This window comes from Hippichthys cyanospilos, chromosome 9, assembly GCF_059441005.1.
Source record: "Hippichthys cyanospilos isolate Australia breed blue-spotted pipefish chromosome 9, RoL_Hcya_1.0, whole genome shotgun sequence".
In the NCBI taxonomy this organism is placed as follows: domain Eukaryota; kingdom Metazoa; phylum Chordata; class Actinopteri; order Syngnathiformes; family Syngnathidae; genus Hippichthys; species Hippichthys cyanospilos.
The window spans coordinates 1,471,353-1,485,707 of record NC_142377.1 but is presented as its reverse complement, the minus strand read 5'-3'; the positions used below and the strand labels follow the sequence as shown (position 1 = coordinate 1,485,707).

The 14,355-nt window shown below is 44.0% G+C and overlaps 1 protein-coding gene across 6 annotated transcripts in view; it reads left to right on the top strand.

The window, feature by feature from the left end:
- fhit (fragile histidine triad diadenosine triphosphatase) overlaps positions 1 to 14,355 on the top strand; it is an 88,449-nt gene that overhangs the window by 72,244 nt on the left and 1,850 nt on the right. For 3 of the 6 annotated variants that reach the window (XM_088424158.1, XM_088424156.1, XM_088424157.1), the window contains 3 exons: positions 6,854 to 7,135; positions 12,374 to 12,484; positions 12,553 to 12,672. In XM_088424158.1, the coding sequence (XP_088280284.1) occupies positions 6,854 to 7,135; positions 12,374 to 12,481 (390 nt within the window). In that variant the 3' untranslated portion in view covers positions 12,482 to 12,484; positions 12,553 to 12,672. Of the gene's footprint in view, positions 1 to 6,853; positions 7,136 to 12,373; positions 12,485 to 12,552; positions 12,673 to 14,355 lie in introns of those variants that run through there. The other 3 variants (XM_088424159.1, XM_088424161.1, XM_088424160.1) reach the window with 3 other exon arrangements.

The following is a 14,355-nucleotide window of genomic DNA, read 5'->3' as shown; positions in this document are numbered from 1 at the left end:
TCACAATTTCACACATTGGATAAAAATATTCTCCTGAACATAGCGACAAAAATATATTCCAGTTTAAAGCTAGCGCCACCTAGTGGCTGCACAAAAAGTCATTAGTCGAAAGATTACAGTCAATCCTGTTTGGTTTGACCTACAGCTATGAAACTTTGTAGGCTAATGAAGAACTGTAAGACCTACAAAAAAGTCAATAAAAGTGATGTGCTAGGATGTACAAAAAAAATTGTTATGAATTTTTTTAATGTGCAGTTTTGTCCCATTCTTAGACATTAGCTGGTCTCAAACTAGTGCCTTTTTCTCTTAAAATCTTCACCCCATTACCTTCAACTTTGGCATGAATCATTATCCAACTGAGGGGCACACATAGTCCAAATATCGTGAAGATCTCTTGACATAAAAGATGGGGGCGGAGCTTCAAATTATGTTTAATATTTCCTTCGCCAAGAGTGACAAAAATCTTAATAACTCAGCTATGACAGCTTCAAACCATCTGAAACTTTCCTGGGACTTTAAACGTCATGCAATAATACAGCTATGTGATAAAATTTCAAATCATTTACAGCGCCACCCAGTGGCGGACTAACATCTCATTTTTTATACTTTTATGTACTGTGAAATGCCTGTTTGACTAAATGAACTCAAAAATGGTCAGAAAAGCTATGACACATTGGAACATTAAGGTTCTCAACTTTTATGACTTTTCAATGAAGGGCGTGGCCTCTATGCCAACTCAAAATTCGATGTCTCGCGAAAACGGTAAAAGTTGCTGTAATTGGACCTAGACGATCTGATATTTTTAAAACTTCGTATATGGGATGGGAGTCCAATGTGAAACACAACTACAAGCCTATTTTTTATCATAGTACGAGCGCCACCTAGTGGCAGAAAAAAATATAGCAAATCCTTAACGTTTTTATGTACTCTGCTGAGCCCCTTGAAGTGATATCCCTTAAATGTTTTCTGAAAAGCCAGGGGCCATGCCTTATGCCCTCCACAAATGAGTACGATGTTTCCACAGTGGGTGTGGCCCATACGGCATGGAGAGTCACAAAACTGTAACAATAATAGCTGCAGTAACTCAACCCAAATTGTCCCACCTTGTCTAAATTTTACATATTTGGTAAGAGTCCTGCACTGAAGTCATCTACAACTAAGTTTTCATCGTTCATACTCCTTGTTCATACCCCGGCCTGTTCATAACCCAACGTGCACAGGTCTGCGAGGGCCCTTTATAGCTGCTTGCAGCTCTAGTTATTATTATTATTATTAGGGCCCGAGCAATGACTACTGCGAGGTCCCTATTGTTCCTCTCCAGATTATTAGGGCCCAAGCAGCTACCGCTGCGAGAGCCCTCTTGTTTTTCTCCAGGTTATTAGGGCCCGAGCAGCGACCGCTGCGAGGTCCCTATTGTTCCTTTCCAGATTATTATTATTAGGGCCTGAGTAGCGACCGCTGCGAGGTTCCTATTGTTCCTGTACTCTCTGGGGCTGAAGTCACTGAAGTGGTCAAAAAACTCCTTGATGGCAAGGCCCCAGGGGTGGATGAGATCTGCCCGGAGTTCTTGAAGGCTCTGAATTTTGTAGGGCTGTCTTGGCTGACAAGCCTCTGCAACATCGCGTGGACATCGGGGACAGTGCCCCTAGATTGGCAAACTGGGGTGGTGGTCCCCCTTTATAAGAAGGGGGACCGGAGGGTGTGTTCGAACTACAGGGGAATCACACTCCTAGCCTCACCGGTAAGGTCTATTCAGGGGTGCTGGAGAGGAGGGTTCGTCACAAGGTCGAGTCTCAGATTCAGGAGGAGCAGTGTGGTTTTCGTCCTGGCCGTGGAACAGTGGACCAGCTCTACACCCTCGGCAGGATCCTCGAAGGTGCATGGGAGTTCGCCCAACCAGTTTACATGTGCTTTGTGGTCTTGGAGAAGGCGTTCGACCGTGTCCCTCAGGAATCTCTGTGGGTGGTGCTTCGGGAGTATGGGGTACCGGACGCCCTGGTATGGGCTGTTCGCTCCCTGTACGACCGATGTCAGAGCTTGGTCCGCATTTCCGACAGTAAGTCGAATTCGTTTCCAGTGAGGGTTGGACTCAAAGGCTGCCCTTTGTCACCGATTCTGGTCATTACCTTTATGGACAGAATTTCTAGGCGCAGCCGAAGCGTTGAGGTGTCCGGCTTAGGAGCCTCAGCATTGCATCTTTGCTTTTTGCGGATGATGTGGTGCTGTTGGCTTCTTCAGGCCGTGACCTTCAACTCTCATTGGAGCGGTTAGCAGCCGAGTGTGAAGCTGCTGGGATGAAGATCAGCACCTCCAAATCTGAGACCATTGTCCTCAGTCGGAAAAGGGTGGAATGCCCTCTCCGGGTCAGGGATGAGGTCCTGCCCCAAGTGGAGGAGTTCAAGTATCTTGGGGTATTGTTCACGAGTGAGGGTAGGATGGAGCGTAAGAACGACAGATGGATCGGTGCGGCGTCTGCTGTCTTGCGGGCTCTGCACCAGTCTGTCGTGGTGAAGAGAGAGCTGAAAGAGCCGAAAGGCGAAGCTCTCTGTTTACCACTCGATCTACGTTCCTGCCCTCACTTATGGCCACGAGCTGTGGGATCCTGGATACAAGCGGCCGAAATGAGTTTCCTCTGCAGGGTGTCCGGGCTCTCCCTTAGAGATAGGATGAGAAGCTCAGTCATCCGGGAGGTGTTCAGCGTTGAGCCGCTGCTCCTCCGCGTTGAGAGGAGCCAGCTGAGGTGGTTCGGGCATCTGGTTAGGATGCCCCCCGGACGCCTCCCCAGAGAGGTGTTTCGGTGTCTCACTGGAAGGAGGCCCCGGGGACGACCCAGGGCACGCTGGAGGGACTGTGTCTCTCATCTGACCTGGGAGCGCCTGGGGATCTTTCCGGAAGAGCTGGATGAAGTGGCCGGGGAGAGGGAAGTCTGGGCTTCCTTGCTCAAGCTGCTGCCCCCGCGACCCGACCCCGGAAGACAGCGGTAGAAGATGGATGGATGGATGGGTGTGGCCTATGTGCTACCTCAAAGTCTGATGTTTCACCAAAATGGAAAAATTTGCTGTAATTGGACTTAGATGATCTGATCTTTCCAAGACCTCGTTTATGGAATGGGTGTCCAATGTGAAATACACCTACAAGTCTATTTTTAATGGTAGTTCGAGCGCCACCCAATGGTAGCAAAAAAATATAGCAATTCCTTAATGTTTTTATGTACTCTGCTGAGCCTCTTGAAGTGATAACCCTAACCCGCTTCAATAATGTCTGAAAAGGCATTAAACATGCCTATTGCCCTCCACCAAATAGTACGTTGTTTCGATAATGTGTGTGGTCTAGCCGGCAGCGCAAAGTTCATACAACAGCAACAATAAAAGGGTTCGTGCTGCTGTAACTCATCCCACAGAATCCCACCTCTAAATTTCACATATTTGATAAGAGTCCTGTACTGGTCTTCTATGAACTAATTTTTTATCGTAGTGCTAACAGCACTGTGTGGAACAAAATAATACAACATCATTTCTGCGTTTTCTATATACTTTATTGAGCACGCTGATCAAAAGTAATAAAACTTGTCTGTGACATTGACTTCTAACTTTCACTTACCTTAACATGCGTATACCCAAACACATTCATACTCCTACTTGTTCATACCCCGACCTGTTCATACCCCAACGTGCACAGGTCTGCGTGGGCCCTTTATAGCTGTTTGCATCTAGTTATTATTTACTCTTACAAAACTTACCCATTTTTGAGGGTCTAAACATGCACGAAAAGTCACCAAATTTTGCACAGTTGTCGGGCCTGGCACAAATTTGATATTTTAGTGTTTCCTAAAACAATGCAAAAACAATGGCTCTGCAGCACCACCTAAGGTCGAAAAAGTGCAGCCAGTCCCGGCCCGTTTGCCCTAGAGCTACGAAAAATTTTAGGCACATGTAGGATGTCGAGATCTACAAAAAAGTCAGCGCGAGCCATGTGCTCAGTTGAACAGAAAAAGAGTTGTGAATATTTTATTGCGGAATTTATGCCCATTTTTGGACGTTTGTTGGTCCAGAACTGCTCCTTCTTCCTCCTAAACGCTTGACCTGATCAACTTCAAATTTGCTTTGGTGCATCATCAAACTTAGGGGCACAACTGGGCAAAATTTAGTGAAGATCCGCTCACATATATGATGGGGGTGTCACGGCTCGGGGATGGAGGACCCAAAAGCACACACAGATAAGTGAAGCTAAGGACAGAATGTTTATTTGCTGAATGGTACTTGCGGGGGCGAAGGCAGATGAGGACAGGCCACGATGGCGGGGCTCTCTGGGTCGGGAAAGAGGAAACTTAGCAGGCGGACGGGTCAGACAGAAGGCAGACAAGACGGGACCTCAAGCAGGGGGCTTATTTCAGCAGGACGGATAATACTGGGTGTTGGATGGCTTTGTGTCAGATCGCTTTGTTGTGTCAGATCGCTCTGTGACATGTCTTCAAAATATCTGTTCCAAGTTTTTTCTTCGCCAAGGGTGACAAAAACCTTAATAACTCAATAGTACAAGCTTTAAACTTCGAAGATATATGTTGATTTATGCCATTAATACATATAAAAAAAAAATGGAAATCACTTATAGTGCCACGTAGTGGTTAATAAAAGTCATTTTTTACACTTTCATATACTGTGCCATGTTTGAGTAAACTAACTGAAAATTGGTCAGAATATCATTACGACATGGAATATTAAGGTTTTAAAATTTCACGACTTTTGGATAAAGGGCGCGGCCTGTACACTACCTCAAAGTCAGATGTCTCACCAAAACTGAAAAAGTGCCTGTAATTGGCCCCATAATGGCTTTATAAGTGGAAAAAGCAATATCCCAATTGCTACTCCTCTTTCAGTCAGATCCTCAACCTCAATGCCTTTGCCAAGCCTAGGTTCATGACCTGTTTTAACGTGTATGGCCGCTTTGCGGCCGTTGCAACACGTACAAGTCATGAACTCAGGCTTGGCAAAGGCATTGAGGTTGAGGAGCAATTGGGAAGTCCAAACCACAAACCACAGAGATATATTGAGACTGGAGCAAGAACACCACAAACTAAATGCTTGCAGATGTGTAGACGTGGCAGTACAGAAAGGGGAGTAAACAACCAGTGTTTAAAAGGAGGGAACACTGCAAAGGGGAACACAGATGTACAGACGTAGAGCACAGAAAAGACATTTTGCCATACAGAAGAAGCTGACTGCAAAAAGACCAAGATTGGAGGACAACGAAGAAGGAGAGCAAGAGGCAGAACAGCCGAACAGTGAGTACCATGAGCGAAAGCAAATTTCTGATAGTAACTGCAGAGAAGGATCCAGCTCATCGCAAGAAGATCCTTACAGACGTAAAGAAACAGCTATTTTCGAAATACCACAGCTCGCAATTTCATTTGACGTGGGAGGGTTTGATATTTCACTGCATGTGGTTCAGATTGAAAAATACCACGGTGAAGGGTCGTCTGGGCACCCTGAACCACATGGTGCAGCTAACCAGGTTCCTGGAGGCTTCCATGGATCTGGAGGAGCTGCTGGAGCTCAGGAAATTGGAAAACCACTACAAAGTCCCGGACTTCGAGCGCTATTACAAAGACCTGAGCGACAAAGAGTACGAAGAGATAGCGGAACAAATGCAAGCGTCTCCGGCGTCGACGATCCTGCTGCCGGAGACAGAGGAGGAGGAGGATTCGGGGGAGCCCTTCAAACTCTACGAGGGCCTGACCAAAACTGGCGAGATCGGCTTGTGACGATACAGACGGTGCACTCCTCGGACGAGGTGTCGGAAGATTTCAGAGAGGCCTGCTCGCAAGCCACCAAACCGACATGAATCTGATCTCACGGGTGAGCATCCACACTTTTAACGCTATTGTGATCACTATCAACGCCATACACAGTCTCTTCGAGTGGCTGGAGTGGAATTCGTAACTATGGCTTGTATCAAGTGAACTGTCAGAAAGCAACGTGCTGCACATGCTCATGTCAACCACCAAACGCTCGGACAACATTAAGCGCACTTTCAACCGGAGCTTCCATAATGCTGGGTGCTTCAAAAGCCAAAAGGTAAGTTCTCTGCCTGCTCTCCTCCGCTAAATCTCCAAACAGTGCATGTCTGCATGGATCAACAGCAAGATTCTGCTCGAGGCTTCCACGATCGCCATGTACAGCCCGCTGGTACGCTGGCAGTCGGAGGACAACATCAAACACCCGATGACCAAAGACATCATGCACAATTACAATGCATTGAACTTACAGGAGATGTCGGAAAGAGCTCCGGAGATTATAGAGAAACACCTGCACAAATCCAACCTGCAGGCGGTAATACACAACTGCAGACTGTACTACCTGACGACTCACAAGAAACTGAACCTTTTGCAGAACCTGCCAGCGGGCACGGCATCTTCGGTGCGCATCCACAGCTACCTAAGGTTTCAGAACATGAACACGGAGGAGTTCGACGAGAACTTCAAACACTGGGCTCTCCAGCTGCACCCGAAAAAAAACACCATGGTGCTGCATGGGCCAAGCAATACAGGAAAAACATCGTTTGTCAGGCCTCTGCTGAAACTGTACAACTATGCAGAAGCGCACAACGAAAACATCTTCAGTTTCTCCGGATGCTGCGGAAAAGATGTCATAATCTGGGAAGAGCCTCTCATCACCTCGGCCAACATAGACATGTGCAAGGTCATCTTCGAGGGCACGCCGACCGAAGTGCCGCACAAATTCAGAGACCAGATCAGGATGACCAGAACGCCCATCCTAGTGACGACCAACAGACCGCTGTGGCAGTTTGTCTCTGCAGAGCAGGACGCGATCTCTAATCGCTGCTTTTACTACAGGTGCTGCAGAACCATCGACGGCGAGCAGACCACCACGACTGGCGAAGCGGCGGTGACCCTGAGCAGAATCTCGGGGGGGGGGCGACCCAACAGGACCTGCAGTCGTCGATAGCGCTGCATCTGACAGAGGGCGGCTTTCTAAACCCGGATGCGGAGGCGCCACAGGGAGCGGAACAGGCGGCTTCTTCGTCATCGCAAACACTCCTTTCGCCAACCTCAGACGTGTTGATGAGGGACCTGCTGGACTCGGAGGACGAGACAGACCGACTGATCCTGAGACTGGTGAGGAACTCGCATACACTCTTACCGAACTCTTTTGCGAGCCTGACGGGGGGTATCAAGCTGAAGCTGAAACCACCGGCGGGCTGGGCGGGTAGGCTTATACTACCAGCACTAACGACGAGCTAGGTGCGCCCATCAACCAGCAGGACTGGATCAACTACATGCTGTACATCAAGCATTCGGCCGAGCAAAACCTGATACAGCCCCTGTGAAATAAGTGATGTAACACACAGTGATGAAATTCTCCAACAGCTACTACGCCTACATAGAAAACCAAAGGTGTGAATACCCTCCACAAGGACAGGACAAAAACCCTTTAGAGTACAATACGGGCTATCACCGCATACCTAATCAAACTTGGATCAATTGGCTAAAACTTTAAGATTGGTTCGCCCTGATCCACACCCACAGAGCGTTCAGAGTAACGGGAGCAAGATGCACCATGTCCAATGTGATACCGCTGACCGAGCAGTCCGCCATACAGGGTGACGCCGCTTTCACCACTTTCAACAACACCATCTACGCCCTGTGCTACACTGACAACAACTACGAAACGGAGTGGGAGGAACCAGCCGGCGTATCCTATCACCAGTTCTGGTACCGCGAGGGCCTCACCAACAACGCCAGGTTCATGCTACCCATTTACAAACACTTCATTTACAAAACCACTACCCATACCCAATCGAACATATACTTCGGGGGGATCCCTTAGTGAAGGGCGACCAAATACTAGAACTGCAACCGGGTAAAAACGCTGTCGCCTACAAATGGACCGCCTCGGAGGTCAAATGGCTGAGCACGCACATGATGCAGCAGTTCGATCCGACTCACACGCCGGGGGTCAACAACACAGTCACAGTATACTTGCAGGAAATACACTTGCTGAACCACACCAACGTCACGCCGCACAGTCACCTGAACAGATGGATCAGCCAGACGGACATCAACCGGACGAACAACAGACACTGGCAGAAAGAGGCCATCCTGAGACCGGGGATCATGGAGCAGCAGTGGATGTCGCCCATTCCCAACCGGTTCATCAAAATTATACCGCTGTTCGATTCATCCAACAACCTGATCAAAACTACCGCGCATATATTAATTACTCTGGAACTTTCCATAGAAGTTGCGCCAGAAAGATTAGCCATCAATACGCCTTCAATCTCAGACATCATATCCTTAAACCATACGCCCAGCAACCCTCCTTGGTGCATGTACCACACCATATCCCAAATACCAATCAATCGAGGGGTACTGGCGCAATCACCTACCAAGGGCTGCTTTATGCCGGAACTGCCTGCGACGTCGCAGCAGGACCAACAATAAATTGCCTCGAGCATCGGCAGGCACAGACAACAGCTGCAGCAGAAACCCATCAAGAAGGACGATCAGGACTGATGCTGATGGAGGATAACACCCAGGGCAAGATCTCTGCACTTCGCAAGCAACACCAAGATCAGCCTGATGGACAATTGCATGCTACTTATATATATATATATATATATATATATAATATATATATATATATATATATATATATATATATATATATATATTTCTATTTTAATTATGTCACTATATTTGATTTGCTGTACATGGACTTTGTAATCTTCGTTATTCCTTGATTAAGAACATACAAAATGAAGTACTAAAAATCACGTGTTTTTAATCATGAAACCTTCGATGTATAGGCTGATGGGTACTTTTCATCAAAAATTGAAAAATTTTATAACTCAAAATCCTGATGTGATAGACAAAACCTGAGTACATATTCGTAATCAGCATCCCAAATTTAGTTAGAATTTGTTTTAAAACCTTTTGCCAGAAAAATCGTGTTGACCAGTGTTATCTTTCGTTTTAAAAATTAGTGGTACCAAATGTTTTTGCCACTATCAAAGAATCACGGCTCTGTCAAATTGCTTCCCAGGACATAGTCAAAACAGGCATAGACAAATTATATATCAGCAGCCCTACAGTAGTAATACAGAATTCTCAAATTACTTCCAAATCACCTGTGATGATATTTTGGTTTTGAGGATGAAGAAAAGGGTGGTAAGATATTGTCAGATATGACGAAACTGTTTGTAAAAACAAAAACAGTTTGTAAATAAACATAACACAAACATAGACCACTGTTTGTGTACTGCTAAAAAGAGCTGTATACATTTTGAAAAATTGTTCAGTATCAGGAAATATCTCAGAAATGAGCCTGGATCTTTTTTTATGTTTACATTTGCTCTTAGATCACTACTTTTTTGATGTCAGTAAAAAGAAAATATTTTGAAAACTGAATAAATTGTCAGGCAACATGGTATGTTACACACCGCAGAACTCTTTTATCTATCTATCTATCTATACAATGGGCAGCACACTGAAAGATTGGTTACCACGTCTGCCTCACAGTTAGTAGGTCCTGGGTTCAAATCTAACTCGCCCCGGCTTTCCTTTGTGGAGGTCTTCTCCGGGCACTCCAATCTTCTCCCACATTCCAAAAACATGCAAAGTAGGTGTATTAGACACTTCAAATTGGCCTTAGCTGTGATGGTGAATGTGAATGGTTGTTGGTCTCTGTGTATCTGCAATTGGGTGGCAACCAGTCAGGGTGTCCACGCCTACTGCCCGAAGAACCCTGGGATAGGCGCCAACAAGCCAGAATCCCCGTGAGGATAAGCCGCTATTTAAAATGGATGGATTGATGTACCAAGGGCTGAAGGATAAAATGGAGAACATGGAGCATAAAGACAGCACTGGTAACATTAATGATGAAGGCACTGGGAACTGTTACCACTAATCTAGTTGGATCTCTCCCACAGATACTATAGGAACAACATTTGACATCCATGCAATAATAGGAACAGCTCAGATCCTGTAATGACATGGTGCACATTTTAGTCTGAAGTGCCTTCACTTTCACCATTTTCTGCCCGTCTGACACCATTTTCTATATCCCCTTTCATACCTGTGTCCAATAGGGGTGTGATTTAGGGGTGTGTATTTTGAAAAGTTCTCCGCTGTGAACAATGAAACTTGAGTCTTTTTAAGGAGCCTAAACTTGCTAGTGAATTAGTGAGCTGTTCCACTCTTAATATATAATGTTTAATCATTATGACATTCTAGTATAATATATATATCAAAACAAATGTGGAACTTTGCTAGTTTGCATTCTGCATTGTTTTTCATGTGACCACTAGCTGAAGTCTTTTTTTAAGTGTGGGATGTCTTGAATTAATTTGGTCTCCATTCACATCATATTAATGTGTTCCTTCAGAATTCATGCACTGTGACTTTTTTACTACGCGCTATGTGGGAGGTGTACAATTCCATGAGTGATTAAAATCCAATCTTGAGAATAGATAGGATCGGTCAAAGGTGAGAATGGTTTAACAAATAAAGTGTGAAATAGAGCTGCTGAGGGAATTACCTTCTGATGTAAGCAGGGGGAGGAAGAAGATGAATGTGAAAAGAATAAATTAGTCTTAACAGCTTTTAAAAATGATTTTTTTTTTTTTTTTTTTGCCCCCTGAAACACACCTCCAACTCGGTTAATACTTTGCTCACAGCAACATCCCGCAACTGCAAAGGTAATTCCATGATGACTTACACAAAGTACAGTACAGTACAATAGATGACCCATTCTGATATTATATGAAATGGTCCCTGCAACAGTGTCTGTCCGTATATTTGGCATATAAGCAGACCACAGATAAATCCGGGAGGGGAGGGGAGCGGAGCAGAGCGAGCTTGCTGTGCACTTTACGGTAGAACCGGAAAGAAGAGCATTGCTGAGAACTTTCACTTTTCTGGGATGTGACAGAGTCAATATTTTCACCGACAGCACTTTAATTCTTTGCGGCAATACTCGCCTGCCAAAAAATACAAGTTTCATTGTCGCAATCAAGTGGCCGAGAATATTGTGCTGACAATGCTGCACTGTCGTTAGCTTAGCACAATAACTACGGTTCAACAGCGATTAAGTGAAGCAAGCGCTGCACTTACCAGTTCTCCCAAGTTCTCATTTCCACCTTTCTTCAAGCCAGGTGAGTGCTCTTGCTTGGCTCTGTTTTGTATTGAAAGCTCAGCTGGCCGTGTTGGATGGCTCCCAGTGACCGCAAAGCGGCTGCCATGATTCATTCCTGCCCCCTGCGTGAGACTTTGAATGTTCCCAAAGTTGATTGGCTGTCGCGAAAAAAGTTAAAAAAAAAAATTAGCTTCACGTGAAAGGCGAAATTTTGCTTCTCTTGACCGCGCGCAGCCATTCGCGTCACTCCATTCGTGCGAACTCCATTGAAGGGAATACAAAACTCTCCGCTTTTTCGCCTCGTTCGCATTCGGTGTGCAGCAGCATTAAACTAATTCATCTCCAAAACATTATTTCGGGTGCAGCCCACGCGGCTCGGTACCAGTTGATCGGTCCGTGGACCAGTGGGGATCACTGCTGTTGTGTACTTATGACAGAAAAAAATCTCTGTATGACTTCTTTTTTTACAAAAGAAGTCTCGATATGACCTCTTTTCACCTGTGAAGACCTTAGAGACTTCGGTGATTCAGGGCTATACAAAAGAAATTTGATTTGATGTGATTCTTTTGGGGGTAGTGTAAAGGTGCACAGCCTAGTAGTAATGTAGGATGCTGGCTCTGTTCTCGAACAAAAGAAGTGGAAAGTTTTTCTCTTTTAAATACTTTTTTTCTTGGAGCATAAGCTGTCACACTGTAATTTCACATCTCGTGCACCACTCATCTCACAAGCTACTTTAAAAGGAGCATATTTCTTTTTTCTGCTTGATTTAATATAACAAATTAAAAGTGATGTATTAAATCACAGTGTAGTCATTTGTCAACAGATAGGCAACATTTTGCATACTGTGGCCAATGGCTCATTTATTTACATCATGTCCAAAAGTACAATGACACAAAAGTCCTTATTTCTTTCCAACTATAAGCAATGAATGCTTTCTTTACCTGTTTTGTTATATATTTAATTTAGAAAACTAACAGTTTCTTGAGCCTTCTGAGTAGTTTTGCTCATGAAAAAGACTGGACAAAGTTGATTGTGAATACAGTGTTTGATTCTGAATACTGTGTAAAATTGTATCAATAGTTTCTACAACCACTACACTGTATGTTCCATTTACTGGTCTTTCTGGTTCATTGAAGAAGTAATATTTTTTTGTGCCATCTGATAACGACTTTGAGGAAAATGAAAACAATCACGTTTGAATGTTGCATTGCCATTTGCAGCTCCAAAAACATGATGGCCAAGATGAGGATGTGCCCTCAAAGTGGAGATCGGAGGAAGAAATGGCGGCAGAAGCTTCCATTTTGAGAAATAAAATTGAAAAGTCTTAGAGGGTAAATATGGACACATTTTTCTTCATATTTTGACTCCAGCACTAATTGTAAAAATGCTTTCTTTGTAGGACAGCATGCAATTCCATGGTTGCCAGCGATAGTCGAAAAGAACTATTTAAATGAAGTTGAACATTACATGCAATAAAATCTGGACTTTTTTTCGGTACAATGCCTGTGTGTATTTCTTTTAACATAAAATGATTAAATGAACAGACTGAAAGATGGAAGTTACATAACAGAGTAGGGCAGCTCGGTGGAAGATTGGTTAACACTTCTGCCTCACAGTTCAGAGTCCCGAGTTCAATTTCCGCTCGATCCGGTGTCTCCGTGTGGAATTTTCATGTTCTCCCCAAGCCCGTGTGTGTTCTCTTCTTGCACTTCATGGTATTTCATACCAAGATTATATACAGTAGAACGGTGGCTAAGCAATCCTCAGCATCTGATATCATGTGTCAGTCGTGAAGTGTCAGTCTTGAATCTTGGAAAGGGTCTTCTGGGCCTCAGCTGTTGCCATCATGCGTCAGTTGTTATTAGATAGATTAGATTAGGTCTTCTGGGCTGCCAAAAGTCATCTCGACCCAACACTTTTTCATTGCAAGCAACCTCTAATATGTTTGACAAAATTTTAAAAAAGTAAGCAAATGTATAGTAAAAGAGTGAGCAAATGTATAATAAATATATCATTATTCCTACACCAACATTCTAAAAACATGCATCATAGGTGTATTGGACACACTAAATTGTCCTTAGGTGTGATTGATAGTGAGGATAAGTGGCTATAGAAAATGAATGGAGGATAGATGATTGATAGATTGATTCATTGATTTAACAAGGTTACAAGTTACATGCGTATACGCTATTACCCCAAAATATCACAATCAGCGGCTGGACTCAAAAGCATGCAGAGACAGACAAGAGTACTGGCTTAACGGGCAGGCAAGTATTCCGCATTGTCTGAGGCAGGCTGGGTTGAGAGCCTGGGTGCCAGTTCGAGGAAGAATGCTCGAAAGCTCAACATAGATCACAATCTGGTGGAAAGAGTCGGGACAGGCAGGCTTATATACTGATGGGTGAGTCATTGGTTGTACTCATTAGGTACATATCAGCCTATTCACCACAAATAGAGTGATTGGAAAGCAGTTGACAGGTTTGGGAAAGCGCCGGGAACTGGCAAGTTGTGACAAAATTTGCAATAACTGTTCGCTTACATGTCCTCACAGAATTCCGAATCCATTTAAATTGTGGTACTTTTGCCAAAAAAATGTCAAAAGTCCAACAATAGAAAAAAACGATTTGATTGTCATGGTAAATTGGCTGCCCTTGGAAGCAGAAATCATTTTTAATTAACTGAATCGAAATATGTTGAATTGAAAATGATTGAGTCGAAAATCAATTTTAAAACAAATTGGGGATCCAAAAATTTGAATTGAATCGAATCGTAAAACAGCCAAAGATTCCCTATAAACTAAGCCATTTAGTTTAAATATGCTAAGCCATTATTAAGTGTTAAAAAAAAGATAATTCCTGGCTTTTGTGTTTTGTACTTTTAAGCATTAGAAAGAAACAACTATGGAAGGACTTAGGAAGGTGTTTACCAAAAAGTGGGTCAAATGTTAGGACTTGAGTTGGAATCACAGAAAAACTGTGGGAACAGACAGAAATGTGTATCATTGTATTTCTGAAAAAATTCTAGCATGCGTTTGTGGAGGATGGCTATACTGTTATAACGTAACAAAGATTTTCAAGAACTGGCAAAAATACATTTTAATTCATTAAATGGGGGCAAAAAGCCGCTTTGGACTTCAAGGTAAAAGAGGCACTTGTCCAGGCACTCATAATTCAGTACTGAATATCTGCCTGTCAGTATTATA